General features: G+C 32.8%; 1 protein-coding gene across 5 annotated transcripts in view; it reads left to right on the top strand.

Moving 5' to 3' along the window:
• Positions 1-26,474, top strand: part of LOC126882898 (RNA-binding protein Musashi homolog Rbp6) — a 1,676,353-nt gene extending 1,649,879 nt beyond the window's left edge. For 2 of the 5 annotated variants that reach the window (XM_050647970.1, XM_050647968.1), the window contains 2 exons: positions 1,895-2,247; positions 25,655-26,474. In XM_050647970.1, coding sequence (XP_050503927.1) covers positions 1,895-2,247; positions 25,655-25,696 — 395 coding nt within the window. In that variant the 3' untranslated portion in view covers positions 25,697-26,474. Of the gene's footprint in view, positions 1-1,894; positions 2,248-7,776; positions 7,957-25,654 lie in introns of those variants that run through there. The other 3 variants (XM_050647972.1, XM_050647971.1, XM_050647969.1) reach the window with 2 other exon arrangements.
• The last annotated feature ends 656 nt before the right edge of the window (positions 26,475-27,130 follow it).

Below are 27,130 nucleotides of genomic sequence, written 5' to 3'. Positions count from 1 at the left end.
CTTGAGGATATCACACATTTCAATGAAGGAGTGTTTCTGATAGTTATTTTGTTTAGCCAGTATTTTGATATTTGTGAAGTCAATGTGATGTTTGGTGGAAATGGTGTTGTGCAAGGGCACAAGAGGGTTTGGAAAGTCTAATGTCACTTTTATGTGAAGTTATACGACCTAGAAGCGAGCGGCTGGTCTGGCCTATGTAACAGGATTTGCATTCCGAACAGGGTATGTGATAGACCACATTCGTGTGCTCTAACGGGCTTAGTGGAGTTTTGGACTTAGAGAATAACTTTCCGACGGTTTTGGTATTTTTTAGAGCTATTTTGACGGGTAAATTTTTGAATAGTTTAGTAATCTTGTTCGTAATTTGTGGGAAATAAGGAAGAGAAGCATATTTTGTGGCTCTTTCTGAGGTTGACGGGGAATTGCGCCGCTGTTGATTGGAATTTGGTGACATATGGCCCTTGAAAATTCTTCGTTAGCGTAGCCTGCAATCAATCAGTGCATCAGTGCTTTGTTTGTCTTCTTTGGAGAAAGATCATTAAATGAAGGCAAATGTTCGATTTAAATCTTCGTATCTTCGAATATGAACATTAATAATTGCACAGTTTTTTTGTTTAAGTTAGTTCCAAATGTTGAATAAATTGTACAGTTCACACATCTTAAAAAATCTACATATTGAGTTGTAAGTTGTAGACTATAAACATATTATGTATAGACTTGCTTATAAACTTTTTGTCATCTTTTGTATTTTAGAGAACTGATGAAGCTTTAGAAATATAAAGCGAAACGTCTTCTATTAAACCGATGAAGTAGCCTACTTCTTTTTTTTTATTTGCCAACCTAAATGACCGAGTAAACCTCTGCATTCACTAGTTGAATACTTTTGATTTATAAATTGACGGTCGCATTATTTACGATACACTATATATGTAGAAATAAACAAACCAAGACACGTTGAATGTTAGAGGAGCACTCCCAAATCATGATTTGGGAGTGCTTCCTGTGCTTGTTTATTTCTAGTGCATTTTTATTGTAATTGTAGTGTAGACAGTCAGATTAGCGAATCGACTATAAGACTACATTCTACAGAAACCTAGATTTGTAGCTGAAGCCCTATTGTAGATTTAAAATTGAATCTTGTATTAAACTGATATATTAGAATGAATATGTTGTAAGTTGTAAATCATATGATACTTAAATGAATAATGGATATTAACGTTGCAAAAAACTAATTGTAATTCGTATTGCAAAGTCATTAGTTCACATACCTCGCAATTTTTTCTTAACATATTTTTAATTAGTTTTTACCGAGTGATTTCAATATCTTCTTCTTCTGTAAGTACCGTTCATTAAAAAAAGCAGAATTATTGAAAATAGTGGGAGTGTATACCTACTAAACTCATAACTTTTGTGGAATTTATTTCTAAAACGTATTTTTATTTTGTACAATAAATAATGTTCTCATTTGTTATCCATACATTATAAGGGTGTATATAAATAATTATTAATTGGCGTAAGGTTAATGTTATTTAATGTTATTGATTGGCGTAAGGTTAATGTAATAATGCTGACTGTGAGTACGTTTGTTTGATTGTGTAGTAATTTCCAGTCACGTCTAGTAACCTAACTTCCCAAAAAAAAATTACCAACGTCACTAGACAGTTGTGTCTTAGATTAGCGAATCGACTTTAGTAATACTTTTCCTTAACAGAATATGAAAATAATAAATTATAATTAAAAAAGAAAGCTGTTCTTCTAATTGTATTATCACCACAGATTTTTATCACCAAAATTCGTAGGTCGGTTTTTAATCAAAAATTGTCTTAATAATTTTGAAACTGAAAGTTAGGTAAGGGTCGGCTCCAGGAGACTATCCCCTAATTGTATCCCTCAGGGTCTCCAAGCGGAGCATGGCAGGCCCAACCGCAGCCTTCAGGAGCCGACCATCACCACCAGCAATCTCCAACAGCTGCACCACAACCCCACCATTTCTCCATTTCCTTTGCAGTCATGAATAACTACCAAGCAGCAGCTGCAGCTCAAGCACAGGCGCAAGGCTTCGGCCCACCAGCCTCTCCACACACGACCGGTGCAAGAGCTGGTTTTCCAGCGGCCAACTCTCCAGGACCTACCATCGATATGTACAACAGCAGCGCTGACAGCGTGGGTTATGTCCAAGCCGCCAGTCCACAGCCCAGCAGCTTTCCAGCTATTGCAGTCAGCAGGGCACCGCTTAATTACAGCCCGGTGAGTTTACAAAAATGTGTTAACAAAATTTGATATTTAAGATTTATTTTTGGCATGTTTTTAACCCGCGATCGGTACCGCCTCTGAAATTCCCGCCATCGCTACCGTGTTAGATTTTATCTAACATACTAACGTCTTTGTAATAAACTGCTCGTCAAAAGTTAGGGATATAGAAAATTATGCTGATTTTCGTAGTTGATTTTTTCGCGTGGGTCGTCATTGAATATGGAAAACCAGCATACATGTGCTTTGTAGATTTAAAAAGTGCTTTTGACAGTGTGAGGTGAAATGATATCTTAAATTTATTACAAGCTGAACAAATAGACCACCAGATAATAAGGCTAATTAATGAAATTAACAAGAACAACAAGACCAGAGTTGTAATGTCAACAAGAGAAATAGAACGCATATAACTAAAAGGAGGAATCCGCCAAGGAGACTCGCTCAGCCCGTTGTTATTCAATATGGTGATGAATCAAATAATTCACGAAGTAAGAAAACGACATGGATTCCACATGGGAGCGCATAAAATCACGATACTATGCTATGCCGATGATGCAGTACTAATTGCTGATAACGAGGATGACCTACAAAGGCAACTCCACACTTTCAATATCACAGCAACTAAACTTAATATGAGAATATCAGTAGAAAAAACTAAATGTATAGTGATAAGTAGAGAGCCGCGTAGATGCAAGTTAGAAATAGACAGCAAAGTTGTAGAACAAGTAATGAAATTCAATTACCTAGGAGTAGAGATCACTAGTGACAAGAATATAAGAACAGAGACCACAAAACAAGCAACAAAAGCGGCAAGAGTAAGTGGTTGCCTCCGAGAAACCATATGGAGAAACAAATATCTGACCACGGAAAGCAAAATAAAAGTATACAAGACAACAGTAAGACCTATCATAACATATGCAGCGGAGAAAAGGACCGATAAAAGAAAGACGAAACTACAAATCAACAATATCGAAATGAAAGTATTAAGATCAATAGCGGGCATTTACAAAAAACTAAATATTATATTTCCGAAATATTCAGAATCATCTAAAATAAATAACACTTTATTGAAATCCCTATTGAGTGAATACACTAATAAAACCATAATCTACACAGACGGCTCTAAACTTAACGATGGAAAGGTAGGGTCTGCAGTATACATTCCTTCCAAAAACAAGTCATTTAAAATAAAACTTCATTCGCATTGCTCTATTTACACCGCAGAAGCAGTAGCTATTAGGAAAGCTCTGGATTGGCTGGAGCACGAGGGTATACAAGATGGAGTGATTATTTCGGACTCTAAGTCAGTTCTTAGCGGACTTAATAATATTGAATTAAATCGTAAGACCTGTGAGCTGATATGTGAAATTAAACATAAAATTAGAAACAAAAATGTAACATTTATTTGGGCAAAAAGTCACAGCGGGATAAAAGGTAATGAAATAGTAGACGAGCTTGCTAAGAATTCCACGCATTCTGGTATACAAGAATATATTTTCACTGTTACGGATCTAACCAAATTTCATAATGAAAAAATAAACTATAACTGGAAAGACAGATGGAAAGTATTGGCGAATACTTCAAATAATCATTATTATAAGATTCATCCTGTGTTACCATCCTTAACAGAGTTACCGCATATATTTCAATATAACATAACTAAACGATCAGCTGCAACTATCGTTAGACTAAAAACTAGTCACGGTGCTGTTCCAGCTCACCTGGCTAGATTCAACATTATCGAATCAGGAAAGTGCTCATGCGATAATATTTCCCAGTGTGATATTAATCACATCCTCTTTGGATGTTTTAAGAATAAAACGCTTTCAGATATATTTTCTGAAAACCTTGTAAAAAGTAAGGTGCAACTTCCAGCAAACATAACCCATCTGCTGTCACTCACTCAGAAATCAATATTTGAACTCGTATGCAATCATTTATACGCTTCCGGATATATAATTTAGATTTGTAACAGTCAAGTTTCAGTTCGTAATATACCATAATTAATAACTTATAATAAGATTATATTAATATGCAAAAATCTGTGGCAAATGGACTAGTTTCCATGCCATCCATCATCATCATCAATAGCGGGCATATCATTAAGAGACAGACAAAGCAACAGAAGTATACGAGAACGATGCAAAATTCAAAATATTAATAGGTGGATAAAAACAAGAAACAAAAACTGGAACGAACATGTAAACCGGATGGAACCAGATAGACTAGCGAACATCTGTAAAAACAACAAGCCGTATAGCAGAAGACCCGTTGGAAGGCTGCCGAAAAGGTGGAAAGACAATGTACAGTCAACAACAACTGAAACAGAATAAGAGGCAGACAAACAGGAGTAATCCTAGTTGCGCTAAGAAGAAGAAGAAGAAGAAGAAGATTTTTTCGCGAACAGACGAATTTTGCTATTTTTTTTTTATTTTAGATTTTTCTTCAGTATTTACACAATTGTGAAAAGGTTTAATCAAAACTTGTTTTTTGTACTTATACCGGGTGGAAGAAAAGAAATGTTTTTCTTATGTTAAGTTTGAGACACCCTGTAGGGAGAACTAGGTCCAAATGTGAGTATACGTCAGAATCGTAGTGTAGTCTTATGTTTTGTGAACATGTTGTAGTTTGAATGTCCCTGATATCTTTAGAAACAAAAAAATATACGGTTTTTAATTTAACATGTGTTTTAACCGAAACAAAAGTTTGAGACACCTTGTAGGAAGAAAGAGGCATAAAGTTGAGTATATCTCGATATCATGTTGTAGTCTCGTATTTTTTGAATATTTTATTTTTTTAATTTCTCTGATATCTTTAATAACAAAGAAAGTAGACGGTATTACTCTTTATAATGTGTTTCTATGTTTCACATGTGTGATGTGATGCATGTCGTCAGTTAAAACACATATTTAAGAGTAATACCGTCTAGTTTCTTTACTATTAAAGATACTAGAGAAATTAAAAAAATAAAATATTTACAAAATATGAGACTGCAACATAATATCGAGGTATACTCACCTTTGTGCCTTTTTCTCCCTACAAGGTGTCTCAAACTTTTGTTTCGGTTAAAACACATGTTAAATTACAAAACCGTGTATTTTTTTTGTTTCTAAAGATATCAGGGACATTCAAAAAACAAAATGTTCACAAAACATAAGACTACAATACGATTTCGATGTATACCCACATTTGTACCTCGTCCTCCCTACAGGGCGTCTCAAACTTAACATAAGAAAAGCATTTCTTCTCTTTCACCCGGTATAAGTAAAAAAAAAGTTTGAGTAAACCTTTGCATAACTGTGTAAATACTAAAGAAAAATCTAAAATAATAAAAGAAATACACGGAATCCGTTAATCTGTTCACGAAAAAATCTACTATGAAAACTCAGCAGAATTGTCTATATCCCTAACTTTTGACGAGCAGTTTATTTGTTTATTTTGCATCATATCATTTATTATTATTCCTTTATATTTACATTTACTGGTTTAATATATCTTTGCAGCAGTGTAAGATACCTGGGAAAGTGATCGAACATTCTTTCCTGGCGCCCGTGATTTGTTTTGGTTTTATTCAATTTGTTCTTCTTTAGCAATTATTCTTCTTTATTTATTTTCAGTACATTATTCTTATTTTAATGCTTTATTCCCTAGTCATCATCACTAATATTTTGATCTACTGTCTTTGACAGGCATGCAAATTGGCCGTATCCATCCTTGAGTGTCAAGTTGTCATTCTCTTGTATATCTTGCTTGCCTAACTACATTCACTACTAATACTACTGCAAAAGTAGTATTTCGTAACAACGGCTTCTCTAGTAGAAGCCAGTTTTTTTCTTTGTACACATTTTTGCTATATTAGGGGATAATATTTGGAGTTTATTTTTACTTTCCAAGTTCTTTATATTCACTCCAACAGAAATTCCCTTTTTGTTACATTGGCCAATGTAACAACACAAAAAACTTCTTTTGGAGTTGATATAAAGCATTTAAGGTATTTAGAAACTTAGCTTATTTCTTATTTTATATTAGCCTAGTAAATGACGGTTTTGTTGTGTAATTTTCAGGGTCAACTCCGAATTTCATAAAAATTTGTATTTAGATTCTACTTACCCTCCACTTCAAAGTTGAACTTGTGCCGTTGGTTGCTTTTACTGACAGTTGGGTGATAGTTACCTCTTCTCGGGGGTGAATAACCGCACGTTTGAAATAAGTCCGGAAATGGATAAAATGACTAATTCTAAGAAACTTCCGTTCTATAGAGTTTTTTAAGTAAGTCAATAAATTTCGAAAGAAAATGTTTATTTTCTACAAAAAAACCACGTTTCCAGGCGGTATGAAGGTTTAAGGCTGCTTGAAGTAGAAGTCTACGACGCTTCGTTTTCATGCAAAAATAAAAGATCATAACGCTTACAAAGTATTCGAAATAAGTTTCTACACATTCATGAAATATTTCAGTGGCGTACCATTTTTATCTTTAAAAAATTTCAGACTATTACCCGTACGCGCGCCAATGGTAAATATAAAATTCTTAATTGTATGTCAAAAAATGCGCAATAACTACGTTTTAAAACCTACCAAATTTCATTTGCACACCTCAAGCGGTTTTAGAGCAATAAGTAAATAGTCAGTTTGTAAGAAAAATTTTAACATCCCGTATCTCGGAAACAAATGAAAATCGAATAACAAGATATTCATATTATGAGTTATTTTTAATTAATATTACGTATATTATACAGTCTTAAAGTTTGGTGCGTTCCTCGCGTCTTACCCTGTATACGTATATTATTATTATAATAAACGAGTCTTCTAATAAACGAAGCAATCTTCAATTTTTAGATCTCTGGCGGTCATTGCATCTTCGATATCTTCTCTCCAGGATCGTCTTGGTCTACCTCGTTTTCTTCTAGGGGTGGAGTCCATTTTTCTATTTTTTTTTGCCATCTTTTTTTAGACATTCTCTGAAGTTGTCCATAACAGTTGAGTCTTTTGGCTTCGATGGTGTCTATTATATCTAGATCGATTTCCATTTCTCTCCTAATATCTTCGTTTCTCACCCTATCAAGTCTAGTGAGCCGGCAACATCGTCTCCAATAGTTCATTTTGATGGCCTTAATTTTTTATTTGTTTCTTTGGTTTATTTCCCAGAGTTCGGCGCCGTACAACCCAATACTTTCTATTATTGTTTTATATATTTTTCTTTTGTTATTTTATTATTCCACAATAGTCCCTGTAGCTGTCTGGTGGCTGATCTTGCTTGGCCAATCCTCGAATGTATTTCGTCGTTACTCCCTGCTTTTGAATTTGTTTGGACCCCTAAATATTAGAAGGTTTCCGTTGGGTTTATAGTTCCTATTTCAATTTGTAGGCTTTCTGGCGTTTCTCCTACAACTAAGAACTCGGTTTTTGTATATTAACTGTTAATAATAATTAATTAAATGGCATTGATTATTCCATAGTTTCCTTGATTATTGCATATTTCATATGTTATTTATCCTGTGTATTTGTCATCGTCTTTGTTTTTTCTAGATCCAAGTTGAGGGCTACTATTACTGATGCCTCGCTTAGTTTGCAAAGATGAGCTCCTTAGTTCGAAGGTCTGTTATAATTTAAACAAAATTATATCTTTAACGTTGGTATCATTAAACTTATTTAAATATAAATTACTTAAAAAATAAACGGTTTTTTTAGTATCTGCAACATCCATTTGTTGGTGTACTTTTAGTAGGGGATCCGAATATAGGTCGATCTATACCCATCTGTTTGCCGCATAAAACATTTTTTTATTAACTGAATTTCGACTCAGTTCAAGCTTTCTGCTTAACCCAGGTATAAACACACCAAAAGGCACCGCCGGGAAAACATTCCACTTTGCGGTTCAGAGAGCCCATATGAAACGAGCCTTTGTACTCTATGCAGAGTATGGCATTAACAAAATAAGAAAATCTACGGTTTCGTTTTGATTAAAATCTGTCTTCCTCCATCCCCCGATAGCACTATTTCTAGGTCTACCTGTTGTCAAGGAGGCTCTAAGGAAGACAGATTTTTACCATTCCGACCGTGCGTAGATTGTATGGATAGAACGCCCTCTAACAGGTAGACCTAGAAATAGTGCTATCGGGGGATGGAGGAAGACAGATTTTAATCAAAACGAAACCGTAGATTTTCTTATTTTGTTAATGCCATACTCTGCATAGAGTACGAAGACTCGTTTCATATGGGCTCTCTGAACCGCAAAGTGGAATGTTTTCCTGGCGGTGCCTTTTGGTGTGTTTATACCTGGGTTAAGCAGAAAGCTTGAATTGAGTCGAAATTCAGTTCGCTTATTCCCCGTTAGAGGGCGTTCTATCCATACTGCGATATAAATTAGTTTAATTTATATCGACAATCTACGGTCGGAATGGTAAAAATCTGTCTTCCTTAGAGCCTCCTTGACAACAGGTAGACCTAGAAATAGTGCTATCGGGGGATGGAGGAAGACAGATTTTAATCAAAACGAAACCGTAGATTTTCTTATTTTTTTATTAAATTTCATACATAGACAAATATTTCTAGCATGGGTTGCCTATCAAAATCGTGTCATAGATATCCTTAAGTGGTACCTGTAGGGGTTGAAATCAGTATTTCAAGCACATTTTTTTAAAACTATGGTATAATTGTTTTATTTTTAAATTAAATAAGGATATTGAGTACAATTCATAGATTATTCAAGAAAAAATTCAAGGAAAAGTATTAAAAAATAAGCCAACGGTGGCAAATTTTTAAAGACACCTCAAAAAATAATGAATTTTGCGGTGGACATCAGAACTCATCATTGGATCATGATAAACAAAAGATTTTATTAGTTTATGAGTTTTTCGAAATAACGCTGTGAGGTTTTTTGAGTTTTATCAAATTTTGACTTTTTGATATCACTCAGAAGTCAAGGCAACGAATTTTTTTGCAAAAAACGGTGAAAATCAACATATTTATTATTGTTAAACAAGAAATAAGCATAAAACAAGAAATATCTCGACAGCATTACCTCAAGGAATGTCGTCTAAAGAAAATATTTACAAAATTCCAGGTGGGTTGGTCAAGTAGATTTGAGGTACAATGTCTACAGCCTTTGAAAAAAGCAGTTTTGAGAAAAACGCGTTTAAAGTATTGTCAACTTTTATTTTCAATTTTTTTTTGTCTGTCAAATAGTAAAGTGGTACACACCGGAATATGTTCTTGAATCGCGGAGTAATTTATAAACGAAAATGAGAACAGCTGTTGACCGTTTCTCACTACGTTAAAGCGCGCTGGCTCGAACTTGCTGCAAAGCGGGTCGAAGGTAGGGAGGTAGGGAAATACTGTTAAATATCCCTATCTTCAACTCGCTTTGCAGCAGATTCGTGCCAGCACGCTTGAACGTAGTGAACAGTCAACAGCTGTTCTCATTTTCTTTTGCAAATTACTCCGCGATTCAAAAATATATTCCGATGTGCATCATTTTACAATTTGACAGACAAAAGTGAAATTGAAAATAAAAGTAGACAATAATTTAAACGCGTTTTTCTCAAAACTGCTTTTTTCAAAGGCTGTAGACATTGTAACTCAAAAACTACTTGACCGACCCATTTGGAATTTTCTATATATATTTTCTTTTGGCATTTCTTGAGGTAACGCTGTCAAGATATTTTTTGTTTCATGCTTATTTTTTGTTTAGCAATAATAAATATGTTTTTACCCTTTTTGCCAATATAATTCGATGTCTTGAATTCCGAGTACATAATATCAAAAAGTCAAAAGTAGATAAAACTAAAAAACTCAACAGTGTTACCTCAAAAAACTCATAAGCTAATAAAATATTTTTGAATTTTTTGTTTATTATGATCCAATGATGAGTTCTGATGTCCACCGCAAAATTCATTGGTTTTTGAAGAGTCTTAAAAATTTGTCACCGTTGGCTTATTTTTCAATATTTTCCTTGAATTTTTTCTTGAATAATCTATTAATTGTGCTGAATATCCCTATTTAATTTAAAAATAAAATAATTATACCACAGTTTCAAGAAAAATGTGCTTGAAATACTGATTTCAACCCCTATGGGTACCCCTTAAGGATAGCTATGACACGATTTTGATAGGCAACCCATGCTAGAAATATTTGTCTATGTATGAAACTTAATAAAAAAAAAATGTTTCATCTGCCAAGCAGATGGGTACAGATCGACCTATATTCGGATCATAGACTATTTGAGATGATCATGCATTATGTTTAAAAATCATACTGAAATTTTTATTTTATTTTTAACTTTTTAGAGCCAAATGAATTAAAAACAGTTCTTCACAAATAATTAAGATGCTGTTTCTTTGTGTTTTTTTTTTGCTTAACTAACTATTGTATTTTTCTGTGAATAAACCTTATAATTGTAATTAAAGTTACATCTACAACTTATTTAGTTTTATTGGAAACTCTTCTTAAAATGCAATTAGTTCAAGGTGATAAATGTTTTATTTTTCTTATTTCGATTGTCTTTTAACTTCTGCATTTCTTTTGCTACCATGCATCCTCTGTAATTTGCAGGATGACATTCTCTACACTGAACATATTTTAGTTGGGCATTTTTAGGTTTATCACAATCGATGGTCAGATACTTTCCAGTACATCTAACACATCGTGGTTGGCATTTTTTGCATTGAGGTAAGAGTCTGGATTTTCCTAATGGCAAAATCTGAACTCGAACTCCACAACATTGACGGACCATTTTTTGATGATCTGTAACTTTTTTGGGAAAGATACTGCTCATATTATAATATCTTTAAGCAAGTTTAATAGGCATATATTTTCCCCAGCCCTAAAATAGTATCGTTAATAAAGCCCTAAAACACTACTAAATGCAGCCTTCTAGGAAAGGACCAATAGCAGAAGGTCAGTTGGTCGCCCCAAGAAAAACATGGATGGATACAGTCACGAGTGATCTACGTAACGTACATAAGAGGGTACAATAGTAAGAGAGACCATTGTATGATCTTGTGCAATAATCTTACAGTCTCGTTAGTAGTGTGACTGCATGAAGTTATAGTCTAACTAGTTAATATAATATAACTTTGTATATAACGATTTTAGAGAACTCACGTCAATCATTGGAAACTTTCGCATTAAGTATTAGGCCGGGCCGAAATTTTTTAAAAATTTTTCTACAAGGCTAGTTGCCAAAAGTTGGAACTAGTTTTTACATAACCTCATACCGAAATTTGGGTCGGGTTAAAAAGTAATTAACCGAACGCCTGGTCCTTCAAGAATTTTTTTTTAAAAGCTTGAGACTGGTAAAAACGCTTTTGTTGTCGTATTCTGTTGTTAAGCGAAAGAAAGATAATACAGTTGACAGGATAAAGACTTAAAGCTTTCTAAGACTTCTAAAGCTGTCTATTTGACAGGTGTATCTAAAAGAGCTGCTTAAAAATTACATATACCCTTTTAGAAGACCTAAGCTTAATTTTCAAAAATAATACAGCGCTGGTCATCGACAAAAATAAAATTCGGAGAAGAGTTACAACAAAAATTTAAACAAGTCAATTAAAGGGCTATACTTCGATGGAAGAAAAGATCAATCCATCGTTATAGATTAATAACTACATACACAGGTTTTAATCAATGTCATGGTCTTCGAGAACGGGGGGTGGATCATGAAAACTGAACAGCATGGAGCTGTATATTGAAGGACCAGGTAGTTTATACTTTGGGTACTTAGCTCTTAGCCAATCTTGTGCCATAGATATTGCCGAAGGAATATTAGACTACTTAAAAAAGCCATAATCTAGATCTAAGCTAATTAAGTGTTATGGGTTGTGACGGTACAAATGTCAATAGGGGCTGGAAAGGTGGAATCATTCGGATTATAGAAACGAGAGTAAATAAATTATTACAGTGAAGTGTATGCCTGTTGCACGCGAATGGACTGTCTAAGGTCCCTATTATATTCTGAGTCGATTTGATCCCCTCTTTCCAATTGCGAAAAAATGCCTGTTATTAAATTTAAACCCATAGAAGCTGCCCTGCCTCTTGTAAATGAAAATGATCTAAGTACAGATGAACAGTATTTATACAAACTATCTAAAGCAAAATTGAAGATGGAAAATGGTCTCAAAGTTTGGCAGAGAAAAGTTCAGGGAAGATGGCACACTTACGTTGGTTCACGACAGTTAACCGCATTCTTTTTATGTAGCGTTTATGTAGCTACAACTGATCCATGCGAAAGCTTAAAGATTTTAGCTGAGTTTGTAATAAAAGTATATTCGCTTATGTGGTTTGATATAAAAACACAGCCAAGATTGGAATATGGTGCCAGGCATCTATGGAAATTATTAGAGGTTTCGAGAGATTTTCCGAATAATGTCTGATCAATTATCAATAAAGTTGTTCAAAACAATGCTTACTTTTCGTACCCGGAACACTTAAATTTTTATGTTAACAGATTCACGTCAACATGTTAGAGAGGTTGCTGTCAGAAGAATTTTAAAATGTAGGAAAGCTGGCTTAAAAACGCTGGACGGAAGGGCCGCCCGAGAACTCTATCGAACCGGTCTAACATCGTTATCGTACTAGATACTGGCATTCTATAAAAGTAACAAAGTTTCTCGTTATTTTGATACTTTAGAGACACCTTCTCATCATCATTCTCTTTGCCTTATCCCTATGCGGGGTCGGCTTCCCTAATTGCATTTCTCCACACAATTCTATCTTGGGTTATATCAATGTAAATTCCCTTTACCAACATGTCCTGCCTTATCGTCTCCCCCCAGGTCTTCTTCTGCACTTCAGCTATGCTTCGTATTGGGTGATTAACGTCTCGACGTTGAACATGACCAAACCATTTTAAACTATGCTCTCTCATTTTGGCATCAATTGGTGCCACACCTAGACTTCCCCTAATATACTCATTTCAAATTTTATCCTTTTTTGTCACTCCACTCATCCATCTAAGTATTCTCATTTCCGCCACATGCATTAGTTGTTCCTCTTTCTTTTTCACTGCCCAACATTCAGTTTCGTACATCATAGCCGGTCTTATGGCTGTTTTATAGAATTTTCCCTTCAGCTTCATTGGAATTTTTCTGTCACACAACACACTACTCGCTTCTTTCCACTTCATCCATCCAGCCCTAATTCTACTGCATGCATCTCCATCTATTTCTCCATTACTCTGTAATACCGATCCTAGGTACTTAAAACTATTGCTTTTCATAATCATTTCACCATCCAAAGTAACAATAGTTACCATTTGTAGTAACTCCACCTTTAAATGAACATTCCAAATACTCTATTTTTGTCCTATTAAGTTTTAAACCTTTTTCTTCCAGAGCTTGTCTCCACTGTTCAAGTTTTGTTCTAAATATCTTTCACTATTTTCTATTAGCACTACATCATCAGCATACATTAGGCACCATGAAATGCTACCCTGTAGTTTCGCTGTTATCTGGTCCAAAACTAATGAGAATAAATAAGGACTAAGCACCGAGCCTTGGTGCAATCCTACTTTCACCTGAAATTTATCAGTCTCTCCCACACCTGTCCTAACACTAGTCGTTACTCCCTCATACATATCTCTCACAACCTTTACGTATTCGCCAGGGACTCCTTTCTTATTGAGTCCCACCACAGAATCTCTCGAGGAACTCTATCTTATGCTTTCTCAAGATAAATGAATACCATATGAGCGTCGGTCTCTTTATTCCTGTATTTTTCCATCAGTTGCCTTACAATGAAAATTGCATCTGTTGCTTTAGAGACACCTTGTACACTTCAAAATAATTTATAGTTCTACGCATCATTAATTCCCGCAAATTTTATAAAAAATGTTTGTAAAATTTGTTGAGATTTTGAGAAAATGTTCGATGTCATATTTCGGGGAACACCCTATATATTATTGCATAAATCAATATTAGTCATACTTTCATTTCAAATTAGTTAATTTTTCTAAGAAATTAATAGTTTATGATATGCCTAGATCCCGCGTAACAAAAAAAAGTTGATTAATCGCGAGCTGAAAATATGTTAATAGCTTAACGGTGTCTAGTCGGACAAACTTTGATGTATGGAACACTGGAATAGGGGAAGTCTTAATTGTGGAACGTGATTTTAATTGTGGAACGTGTCATCCTGACAAGGTTATGATTTTGAAAACTAGCAGGTTGTTTTTAAGTTTACTCAACAGCAAACTTTATATAATATAATATGGAAAAAAATTTTGTCCGACAAATATATTGGGCGTTTTAATAAGTCTGACACGTAGGACATTTCAAATGACAGGAATTAGGTTGGTGATAAATAGCAGTCTGATTTTTGCATGAGAGTTTAATGAAAGGGCCACAAATCAATTGGAAGTTCAGTCCGACAAAAAACATGGGACGTTTTCGTAGTCTGACGTTCGAAACCTGTAACCTGTTCCACAATTAAAACTTCCCCTGTTCCAGTGTTCCTATACATCAAAGTTTGTTCGACTAGACACCGTTAATTATTAACAAATTTTCAGCTTGCTATTAATAAACTTTTTTTGGTACGCGGGATCCAGACATATAAAGGGATAAATACACATTAAACGAAAGAATTTATGTAACTTAAATCTTCATAGCGGATCAGATAATGCAAAAACCTGAACCAATAAAAGAATATTAGAAAAGTTCTTTTACCAGTAACATTTTATAGTATTTGCCAAAGATTTTATGTAAAATTGCTTATCCCAATTTTCTTTTTAATTAACCTGTTAATTTCAGTTTTATATTAGTCCATAAAGCAGATAATCTTGTGCCATTTTGTGTACAAATTGCAGTTTTGGGATGTTTCTCTCGTGGCAAAATTATGGGCCACCTGGATAATTGTCCATAAAACATTATATGAGCTATCTGCATAAAAGTACGCTGGAAAGGAAACTAATTAGTGACAACATAGTATGTTCTAACAGCGGTGTATCGAATAAGGGGTAATAAAAACATACATACTGTTACGCTCTACTTTTTCTATTTATTTAGATTAATTAGCAAATTCTTAATTTAATTGATTATCCAATTATTTTATTTATTGCCTATGTAAAAACACAACTAAATTCCAATTAAATTTTCCAATCAATTTTATTCTCAGGGCTAATTTAGTATTTGATACAATACCTGTGATCTGTGGCTTCTAGTATTTCTAGTTGCTTACTTCTTCCAAGGTAGAAACAGGGAAATTGAAAACACTCAAAATCATATAAATGTAATCTATTGTTTTTATCAATTAAGCCGTGTACATATGATTCAAAAAATACTAAAATTTAACTTTGTTGCAACAATCTCTAACTTAATAAATTTAAACTTTAACTCTGATATCTCCTTGTTTTGACAAAAATATTTATTTAATTAATTTCTTATTTACTCATACTAAATTAAATGAATTTTACTTTTCTTCTTTTGAATTGATTTCTCAAATTTGAAATGACTAACTGCGTTAAAAAAAATTGTTCGATAAACAAATAAACAAATATGGTTTTGATGTAAATAAATTTTCTCCATTCAGACAAATGATTTGACTAACCTTTTATTCTTCACTCCCTCGTTTTCTGGATTGCGCCGTCCTTGACTCTCTCAACACGTACTCTCTGGTTGTTGCGAAAAAGTCCCTCTCGTCAAAACTGCTTCCAAGAAAAACACACAGGACTTGCTCGAATATATTGTGCACAAACGGATAATAATCAGCTACTCGTTCTAGACAAAACAAAGGAATCTCCCTCGGACCAGGAAAATTAACCCTTCAACCGGTCGACGATTTGGTTTCAACTTGATTCTGCTCGCAAAGGCCGATCACACCACTCTACACTGATTATACACTTTTACAACTCGACTGCCTTCTTCAGATGTCAATTTCACAGTCTTTATTTTTCTCTCAAATCCATACTCTCACATTCATTATCCCTTCTCCTGATATTTTCCATACAATAAACAACAACCTCTATCAAACCATTTATTTCTTAAGAAACCAAATATCCTTCCATATAACTTTCCCAATTTGTCAAATTTCAAAGAATATCATAATTAGTTCTTTACTACTTTCTACTTTTACAACTAAAAACTAATACAGTTTGTTTACCACATTAAAAGACCTTCCCGGAAGGATCTTAAAACCGTCTTTGTTTTCGACCACGATGTCCAACTCTCTAATCACCGCAATGTTTGTTCATTGTCCCGTGCATTTCGTCGAATCACTTATTAGTCGTTTCACTTTTTCCCGAAACACTTGCTTAATAGCAAAATTAAATTCTAAACAATTTTGGTGATATACAGGGTCATGAAAAACTATGATTTTATGGTCGTTGATATAAATTTTATTTTTTTGAATTTTCTTAAAAAAAACAATTCCACAACAATACATATAAATACATATGACAAAACATACATATAAATATAACAAATCACTAAAATTATTGGGCAGACAACTCAATAAAGCCTAGGTGTAGGTACTCTTTTCTACAGAATCCTATATTCCGTCATTATTATAGTCACTAACATATTCATAGGTGTAGTTTGAGAATATCGTCTCGAAAAAGTCTCTCGGGACGCCTAAATGTCCCGTATTTGCGTTCGGTTGATTTTATGTATCTGACGTATATTTTCTCTCTTTAATTCTTCTTCAATTTTAGCATTTTTTTATTCTAATTTATCCCTCTCTTGTTACATCGTGAGCCAGTATTGTTCTCATTATTTTTCTTTTAAATTTCAGAAGGCTGTCTTCCTATTTCTTGTTAATCCTCGTTACATGTAACAACAGGTCTTACATAGGTTCACATTATACTTAACGTCTTGATTCTCAGCAGATTTCTATTCATTCCATGTATGTTTTTCTGCCTTTCATAATTCTTTTCTCTGTTCTCCCTTTTCCGGTTTTCCCTATTGTTACTCCCTAAGTAGCTAAAGGTGGATACAGTTACAAATTTATGGTTCTGCGTTATTAGATATTTCCAAGTTGTTGTGTCATCCTTCCCTATCGTCATGTATTTTGTTTTGTGCTGGTTTATCTCTAGTCCTATTCTCTTCGCTTCCTTATCTAATTTTCCAACTGATTTTATAAGTGTCATTTTCGTCTTCGCAATGATGATTAGATCATCTGCATATGCTACTAGTTGAAGTTGATCTGTAATAGGGTACTAGTTGAAGTTGATAATTGCAAATAATGTTTTTGTTTGCAAAGTTTGTCCTCCTTATGATTACTTTCAATGTCAGATTGAATAATCTCGGGGAGATAGAGTCACCTTGTTTCAGGCCTTTGTTTACATTGATTTCCTTAGAAGTGGTTTCGTTGAAACTGATGCTGGTTCTGGTGTTCTTTAGGCTCAATTTTAGCATAATATGTCTTAATTTTTCTGGGATTCCAACATTCTCTAGCTCATCCATCATTTTCGTCCGATTGATTGCATCAAAAGCGCTTCTGAAATCCATGAGTATTAGGTGCATTTCTCTATTGTATTCTTTCGATTTTTGAATTATTTGCTCCACAGTATGTACGGAATCATTCGTCGACTTCTCCGGTCTGAACCAATTCTGGTATTCTTCTAATATTCGTTATATGTGGTGTTTAATAAAGTTATTACTCTGTAATTTTCGCACTCCTCCCGATCTCATTTTTTATATGTACAGTGGAACCCCGATAAGTCGGCCCCCGATAACCCGGAAGTCCGGCTAACCCGGACCGATTTTTATCAGACAAACATTTCAACAATAAAACTGCATGTAATATAATATTTGAGAGATAATGGGTATTTGTGTAATTTGAACTACATATACGATAGTAAAAATGACTCATGGCACACGACGTTCATTGTCGTGTTATCGGAAAAAAACAAGCACCTGTAGTATCCTTTATTTATTTCAAACTCTCTTAGCATTATTTAAAAAAACTAAAAGACTATTAAAAAAATTATTTTTTAAACAATGCTCTTAGTCTTCACTGTTATTAAATAACATAACATCGTTGCGATTGAGACTTTATTGTATGTAGTATAGTCGTATTGTCCGCTTCCGTTCTGTAATCATTCGTAAATCTATTCAGATTTTGTGTTTAAGTTTTTTTTGTCTACGTAATGGCAACAAAACGTAAAAATGTTGTAGTGACAATGGAAAAGAAACTAGAAGCATTAGGTAGAATTGATAAAGGCGTAATTGATACGTAATTTAGATGTGTACTGTGCATATATATTTCATGTTATTTCAATGATAACGGAGTTTATTTGTAAGTATACCGTATTTTATTAATTTTAACCACTTTCTCCGGCTAACCCGGATTTTCGATAACCCGGATCGGCCGCGGTCCCGATTAATCCGAATTAACGAGGTTCCACTGTACCTGTATATAGGTACTATAATAAGTGCGTTCCAATCGGCTGGTAGTCTGTTTTGTTCATATTATTTGTTGTATTTGCTGGTTTATTTCTTCATGCAATTCTCTTCCTCCGTATTTTATTCCACTGTTATTCCATCTTCTCCTGCTAATTTTCCGTTTTCTAGGTTATTAATATTTGTTTTTGTACGTCTTCTTCTGTGAAAATTTCTGCTTCGTAGAAATTGTTGTATTTGATGGTTTTCTCTGTCTTTTTCAATATCGTCCAGCAAAACCAGTAATTTCTCTTCTTTTTATTTGTTGAGTTTGCTTTGTTTCTCGCTATTTTATATTCTTCCCTGTTTTTTTTTTCTGACGGGTTGTTGATCCATGTCATTCTGGCGGAGTTTTTTAGTTTTCTGTCTGTTTCGCAGTCTTGATCGTACTTATTACACATTCAAAGGTAAATTCAAAAGGATTTATAGGTCCCAAATTAGCTAAGAAACCATGTTTCAATCTCCCCTAGCTATTTGGGTATCGCTCCAAACCCTCCTTGGTAGTAGCGGGTTTTGGGGTGTTGAACCCCCTTTCCCCCAGGGCATATGAAAAATATATAAAGAATAGTAGGAAAATGTAACTTGTCTTTCACAAACGTAACGATACTTTTATGCCATGCTTATCAATTGTTACGTAACACCTCCTTAAACTTTAAATGTCTTTTCTCAGGAGTGAATCTCATTTTGCAGATTTCTGTATTTTTTGTTCGTGTCCTATTATTTATGTTTTATTATATGAGAAATTTTGTTCCTTTCTTGTGCTTCATGGACACCACAATATATCGCCTGGAATATTACGTTTTACCATTTCTTCTGTGATGTTCCTCACATTGACTAATTATCTTGTTCATTCATTTTTTTTTTCATTTTATATTTTTTATGCAATATTTGTCTTTCCATTATGATAGTCTTTCATATTTTCATATTACAAGATTACATAAATTAATGGAAAAGTACGTAATAGTAATAATTATTATTCTTAAAATAAAGTTTTATTTAAAATAAAAAACAGATTTGGTAAACTTTTTAGGGCGCCAATATACCTAGTCGTATAAAAGCTCCGTCACTGTTTATGACAGGAGAGAACCATCATTTATGGAAGATTTTCAAGTCTCCTTTCAACTTTATGACAAACGTGTTATTATTTCAGGCATAAAACTGGCTTCTAGTACCGAGCATAATAACTCGATTAATAAATGAGTGATCGAAGGTTCCTCAGGCATTATTTTATTTACACCACTAATACGTCACTAATTACGACACATTTATACGAGTTTTAAGATCAATAATTAAAATTAAAAACGATTAGAAACTTACCATTGTCATCTGTTTTTTTATGAGGTTTTCTGTTAAGAATGTTTTAAATTGACAAGACAGACTATAGACCAGGGCGCATCTGTAAAAATATTTACATTTGGACATTGAGAGGTGACTCAAATTTTTTTGCAGAAATTGCTTGAAAATAACTCAAATAATAATATTTGAGTTATCCTCCCTCTCAAAAAGGTCCGGAACATTGTTTAAATAGTCAAAATGTCAAAAAATGAAGGAAAAATTCGATTTTTTTTTCTTTGTTTTTTGATTATAACTTTAAAAGTATTCATTTCCGAGAAAAGTTGTACTGACATAAAAGTTGCGTAATTAAATTTTCTACAATATAGAATTGATTGAAAATTTATTAAAAAAATAGTCACCCTTGTTGCAAAATAGCAATAATTGCAAAAAAAACATACAAAAACAAGTATTTGCATTTTACGTTTTTCAACCATTTATGCTACACTTAGGACCTTCATATTTCACCAAGAAAAACTTTATGATATAGTAAAACAACACTGTAAATTTCATTAAGATTGGTTCAATAGATTTTGCAAAATAAATTTTGCAATCCAGCTTTCGCAAAAAAAATTCATTTTTTCAAAATGTTACAGGACTTAAAATAAAGCAGATAGCAAGTTGAATTTTTTTTGCCTATAGAAGTATACTGTACCTTTTATTTACAATTTGCAAAATTAAAATTGATTAACTACCACGGCGTCAGGATTTTTTTTTAAATAAACAATAATTATTGGTGCTACGCGCAGGACAGCGGATAGTTTGCTCTGATTGGCCATTCCAATGACCTTTGATAATGATTGATACATTTTCATTTTTATTGCATTTTGATATAAATAAGTAAATTTGTTTATTGCAAAATAAAAACACATACTCTATTCTTTGAAATAACACGTTTTTTAGTAAAAATTTTCTTTGTTCATATATTTTAACTTAGAGAATAAAAGTTTATTATTTTTAAACATATGCAATTGTTTAAACAATATTTCACAAACAATAATAAAATTAGTTTCATTTTTGAGGAATTAAAATATTAAAATACAACAAAATATAGAGTAACAAAATAATATATTAAATAAGGATTGGAAGAAATTTTGGTGGAAATCAACTTGTGTGAATCGAACACCGCTGTCCTGCGCGTAGCACCAAAAATTAATGTTTATTTAAAAAATTTCTGACGCCGTGGTAATTAATCGATTTTAATTTTGAAAATTGCAAACGAAAGGTACAGTACACTTATATAAGCAAAAAAAAATTAAACTTGCTATCTACTTTATTTTCAGTCCTGCAACATTTAAAAAATGATTTTTTTTGCGAAAGCTGGATTGCAAAATTTAATTTGCAAAATCTGTTAAACCGATTTTAATGAAATTTACAGTGTTGTTTTACTATATCATAAAGTTTTTCTGGGTAAAATATGAAGGTCCTAAGTGTAGCGTAAATGGTTGAAAAACGTAAAATGCGAATACTTGTTTTCGTATGGTTTTTTTCGCAATTATTGCTATTTTGCAACAAGGGTGACTACTTCTTTAATTTTTAACAAATTCTGTGTTGTAGAAAATTTAATTACGCAACTTTTATGTCAGTACAACTTTTCTCAGAAATGAATAGTTTTAAAGTTGTAATCAAAAAACCAATAAAACAATCGAATTTTTCCTTCATATTTTGACATTTGGATTATTTAAACAATGTTCCGGACCATTTTGAGTGGGAGGATAACTCAAATATTATTATTTGAATTATTTTCAAGCAATTTCTGCAAAAAAATTAGAGTCACCTCTCAACGTCTATCTCAAAACAGATGCGCCCTGGACTACTACTATTTTTTACAGAGTTAGATTAAAATATCAAATGACAGAAGACTTCTTAATATTTTATTGCATACATAGGTACATACATAATCGATTGCCTCTTTTACCATTAGGTGTCGAAGATTACATTTTTATATGATACTCTCTGCTTTACGCCACTTCTTCCTATCTGCTGCTAAAATTTTTGATTCTTGCCATGACGTTCCTCTTTTCTTAAGTATTTCGTTTACACTAGTGTTCCAGCTTTCCTTGGTCTGTCCCTCGTGCTTTTACCCACTGCTTTGGCCTCCCATGTCATTTTCAATTGTCTGTCACCACTAATTATCATCAAGTCTCCAGCCCATTTTAACTTCTTTTCTTCAACTTTTTTGTTGAGCGATTTTACCTGTAGTTCATGTCTCATATCTTCGTTTTTTCTTTTGTATAATCTTCTTGCTCCCACCATTTTTCTTAAGTATCTCATTTCTGTAGCTTGTAATATTTTTCTTTGTCTGTCAATAAATACCTAGTTTACCCATCAGATATCAAATTTTATGAATGTTATACGAGGTATGTCAAAAAGTTTGAATTTCACTCAAGAGTAAAGTATCTTTTTTTTCACAATATTGAAAACTGCTATTATCAAAAGTTGTTTGGAATTAAAAACTATATTCTAGTAGGCAATTACATCCTTCTAATTGATTTTTTTTTTTAATTATGGATAACTAACATTATTTTCAGTTATTTCATTTCAGATAACTCTTTTATTATTAATTTTACGAAAAAAAAGTGATTCTTAATAAAAAGTTCTGCATGGTCTAAAACCTAAAATACAACCATTTTATGTCAAATTTTATCAATTGTAAACGAGGTATGTCAAAAAATATGAATTTGGCTCAAGAGTAAAACACGTTTATTTTTTAAAATACCGAAAATTGTTATTATGAAATGTTATTTAGAATTAGAAAATATGTTTTAGTATGTAATTACAAACTTCTAACTGAAAGATTCAGAACTATAAAGCTACTTTACTTTTGATCTAAATTTATCTTTTTTTGACATACCTCGTATAAAATTGATAAAATTTGATATTGTATGGTTGTATTTTAGGTATTAGACCATCCAGAACTTTTTATTAAGAAACACTTTTTTTCGTAAAATTAATAATAAAAGAGTTATCACAATTGAAATATCTGAAAATAATGTTAGTTATCCATAATTTAAAAAAAAATCAATTAGAAGGATGTAATTACATATTAGAATGTAGTTTTTAATCCCAAACAACTTTTCATAATAGCAGTTTTCAATATTGTGAAAAATAAAGCTCTTGAGTGAAATTCAAACTTTTTGACATACCTCGTATAACATTCATAAAATTTGATATCTGATGGTTGAATCTTGAGTTTTGGACCATGCACAACTTTTTATAAGGAATAATTTTTTTTCGTAAAATTCTTAATAAAAAAGTTTTCCATATGGATACAACTTACAGAGACATACTGTATATGATTTTATATATTGTCATTTTGGGTTTTCTCGATATTTCCTTTTTGTTTAGGAAACTTTTATACAGTGAATAATAAGTTCTCTTTGCCAATTTTATTCGGTTTCCAATTTTATCTTCTTGTGTACATTTGTTGTTTAACATTATTCCCAAATACTTAAAGAGGTCTACTTTCTCGATTTTTTGCCCTTCGATTTCAATATTTACAGTTGCTTATTTGTTTTCTATTTTCATTACTTTAGTTTTCTTCATATTTATTATTAAATTGTAGTTTTTTAGTTCTTCTGCCCAGAATCTTATATTATCTGCGAGAGCCTTTTCAGTTCTTCCAACTAAAACAATGTCATCAGCAAACGCACAGGCATAATATATGGTTTTATATATCTGGACCTCGGAGGTAAACTAAACTACACTATGTCATTTCGAGCAACTGTGTTTAGCGTGTGTTTGCAACAAAGTTTAGAGCACTTCGAATGTTAATAAAAATCTGATATAATATGCCATAATGAGTTGATAGACAATACGTTTATTTTTTAATGATAATATATAACCAATTTCTATAGCCCAACCAATAAAACAAGTGGATTAAAAAAACTTGTTAAAAAAAACACCATGTCGACAGTGTAGTTTACTTCCGAGGTCCAGATATGTACTGTCATTTTGGGTTTTCACGATATTTCCTTTTTGTTTAGGAAATTTTTATACAGTGAATAATAAGTTCTCGTTGCCAATTTTATTCGGTTTTCAATTTCATCTTCTTGTGTACCTTTGTTGTTTAACATTATTCCCAAATACTTAAAGAGGTGTGGATTTAAAATATTGTTTATTATATTTTTATTTCAATTATTCTAATTGTTTAAAAAGTAGTAAACTTTGTATTTAGGGCTTTTCGTTGTTTTCCTCGTATTGCGAGAGATGTTGCTAGATTGCGTCACAAAAGGTGGAATTATTGTATCGCGATGGTTTCCCTTAAATAGTCAGGGTTGTTAATATTCGCTTCAGAGTTGTGACTGCATAGCTTCACTGAAAATGCATGGGATGCTGAAATACCTATATGGAGATGGTGGTCCAACTCTGAATCGAATAAAAACAAAAACTGCCTTTATTATTAAAGAGATCTACTTGCTCGATTTTTTGCCCTGCGATTTCAATATTTACAGTTGCTTATTTGTTGGCTATTGTCGTTACTTTAGTTTTTTCCATGTTTATTATTAAGTTGTAGTTTTTTAGTTCTTCTGCCCAGATTCTTATACTACCTGCGAGAGGCTTTTTGAGTTCTTCCAACTGAGATTTGGCCTAGGCCAAACTATTTTGTCCTGACATCGGGTTTGGCTGGTAACATATATAAATATAAATGATAGTTGAAAATTGTTCTGAATACCGTTTTTAGCATTTAAAATAAACGAATATTAACGGATATATGCTTTTCGCAATTTTTTAAAATTTGGCGTTTTCACATACCGCATTTTAACCCGGCACCTGCCACGTGGCTTTGCAAGGCGTCAACTGCCACGTGGGGTGCTCACAGCACCCCTTAAAAATTTTCTGTGATCTACTTGTTTAAAAAACAGAATAATGTGTTGAGTAACATAAGAATATAAAAAAACATGTTTTATTAACTTATTAGCCACTAATATGTTATAAAAGTTAAAAAATAAAATTAAAAAGGTGTTATAATAAGCAAATTAGCAAGTACCAAGCCATAATAAATGAAGTGAAATAAAATATCTAAAAGAATAAGGTTTAGTGAGTATAGAGTATATATTAATAATTTAAATCAGTTATTTCAATAAAAAATGTAAATTTGACCTGTTTATCAAAAATACAAAAAAAAAATAATAAAACTTAAAGTGCCAGATGATGACACCCCAATTCGACTTTAGAGCTACAAGTTCAGAATGGCACTAAATAACCACTTCAAACGCTAACACATCTATGCTATATAATATTATGGAAAGCTACTATGACGCACAGCACGATTACCAAACTTGAAATACCAAATATTTGATAAAAATGTGTTATGGGGTGCTAGTAGCACTCCACGTGGCAGTTGCCGGGTTAATAATAACGAACACCGGTCCCAGGGGACTGGTAACGCAGTCAACCTATTAACTGTCTACAAATTATACTAAATGAAATTCAGATTATCATCAGAATGTTTTGAATCTTGAGACAAGTATAATGCTGTTTTTAGAATTTAAAATACCACGAATCTTAACGGAGATATGCTTTTCGAAATTTTTAAAAATTTGTAATTTTCACATACCGCACTTAAATAGTAATAAACACCGGTTCCAGGGGACCGTTAACGCAGTCAACCTGTTATTCATAACTGTCTGTGCAAATTATACTAAATAAAATTCAGATTATCAGGTAAAATACAAATATTTCATATATCCCTTTTATTCCAGGGTCCCCTCATCCCGGCTGCATTCACCAATGGCTACCATTGAGTCGAAGTACTGTCTAGTGTTGTGTGACCCAAAAATCGGCAGCTACGTGATGGCATCACAACTGCACTTGTACATTCACTTTATGTATAATAATCTAATTATGTAGCACATCCCCCGCCAGGCGAGGCCCACTTGTTGTTGTAATGTTTGGTGTACGCGTACCGCTTTTTTCTCTATCGGTAGCCGAGGAGATCAACCACCCTTTTTGGTAAGATTTGTACATGCATGAGCGAAAACAGCTTTTTAGTCCTTTTAAGTTTTCAGATGACAGATCAATTGACGATATTCTTTCAAACGATGAGGAATTGACATACGTTATCCAAATATTGACTTTAGACAAAATTTTAACTGAATTATTAACTATATTAACTAGAAAATTAAAAGTGATGTAGAAAAATAAAAAATACTAAAGGTATATTTCTAGTTACACAGGGTGTCCCCGAAAATAGTGCGTTCCTTTAAGGTATGGATATAATACACAATTTAGAACAAAAAAGTTCTTTAACATTTTTTTCTTTTACCGTTTCCAAGAAAAAAATTACATTGTTCTCCATATAAGTGAATTTTTATTTTCATAAATTTGAATGACATGGCAACGTAGCCTAGAAGAACTTACTATGAAAAAATCAATGGGAAAATCCCAATAGTTGGCTGTATACCATAGTTTAAAAAACCAATACAGAAGTAAAAACTTCGAGATGTATTCTGGTATAAAATCGTTTATTTAAAAACTATAAAATGTCATCGAATGCAGAACGTTTTCGTTCTAAACAGAACATCTTCAGTTTCATTCTAGGCACTGAAGATGTTCTGTTTAGAACGAAAACGTTCTGCATTCGATGACATTTTATAGTTTTTAAATAAACGATTTTATACCAGAATACATCTCGAAGTTTTTACTTCTGTATTGGTTTTTTTAACTTACTATGACTGTGGAAATTTAACCTAATAACCCCTTGTCTATTTACTATTTGAGGTGTGATTTTTGGGGTTGTTGACAGCATAGTTACCTACCTGCAAAATAATGGATATGGGTTTGGTTGATATTTACATTATTTTACCTACCAGATGCAACTGACCTACAAACCTACTTTTTTAATCTTTAGATTTTTGAGTTGCGCGTTGTTGCCAGACTTCAATTTGCATATCAAAATGTATTTTCGTTTTTTGGTCAAATGGATGAATTTAGAAAAAGTGTTATAAGAATTTTTTGCTCTACATTGTGCCTTCTACCTATACCTTTAAGGAACGCACTATTTTCGGGGACACCCTGTATAATTGATTCAGCGACTAAATAATTAAACAAAAGAAATCCTAACAGCGAAAAGAAATTCTAGTCACAGCCTAAATCAGAGCTTTCAATGTTGTTCTGAAGCTATTTTCTTGTGGCATTTTTACAATTTTAACTATTTATAATGGGAAATAAGCCACAAT

Source organism: Diabrotica virgifera, chromosome 4 (genome assembly GCF_917563875.1).
Source record: "Diabrotica virgifera virgifera chromosome 4, PGI_DIABVI_V3a".
Classification (NCBI taxonomy): domain Eukaryota; kingdom Metazoa; phylum Arthropoda; class Insecta; order Coleoptera; family Chrysomelidae; genus Diabrotica; species Diabrotica virgifera.
Note: the sequence above shows the minus strand (reverse complement) of the source record. Positions and strands in the feature narration are given on the sequence as shown.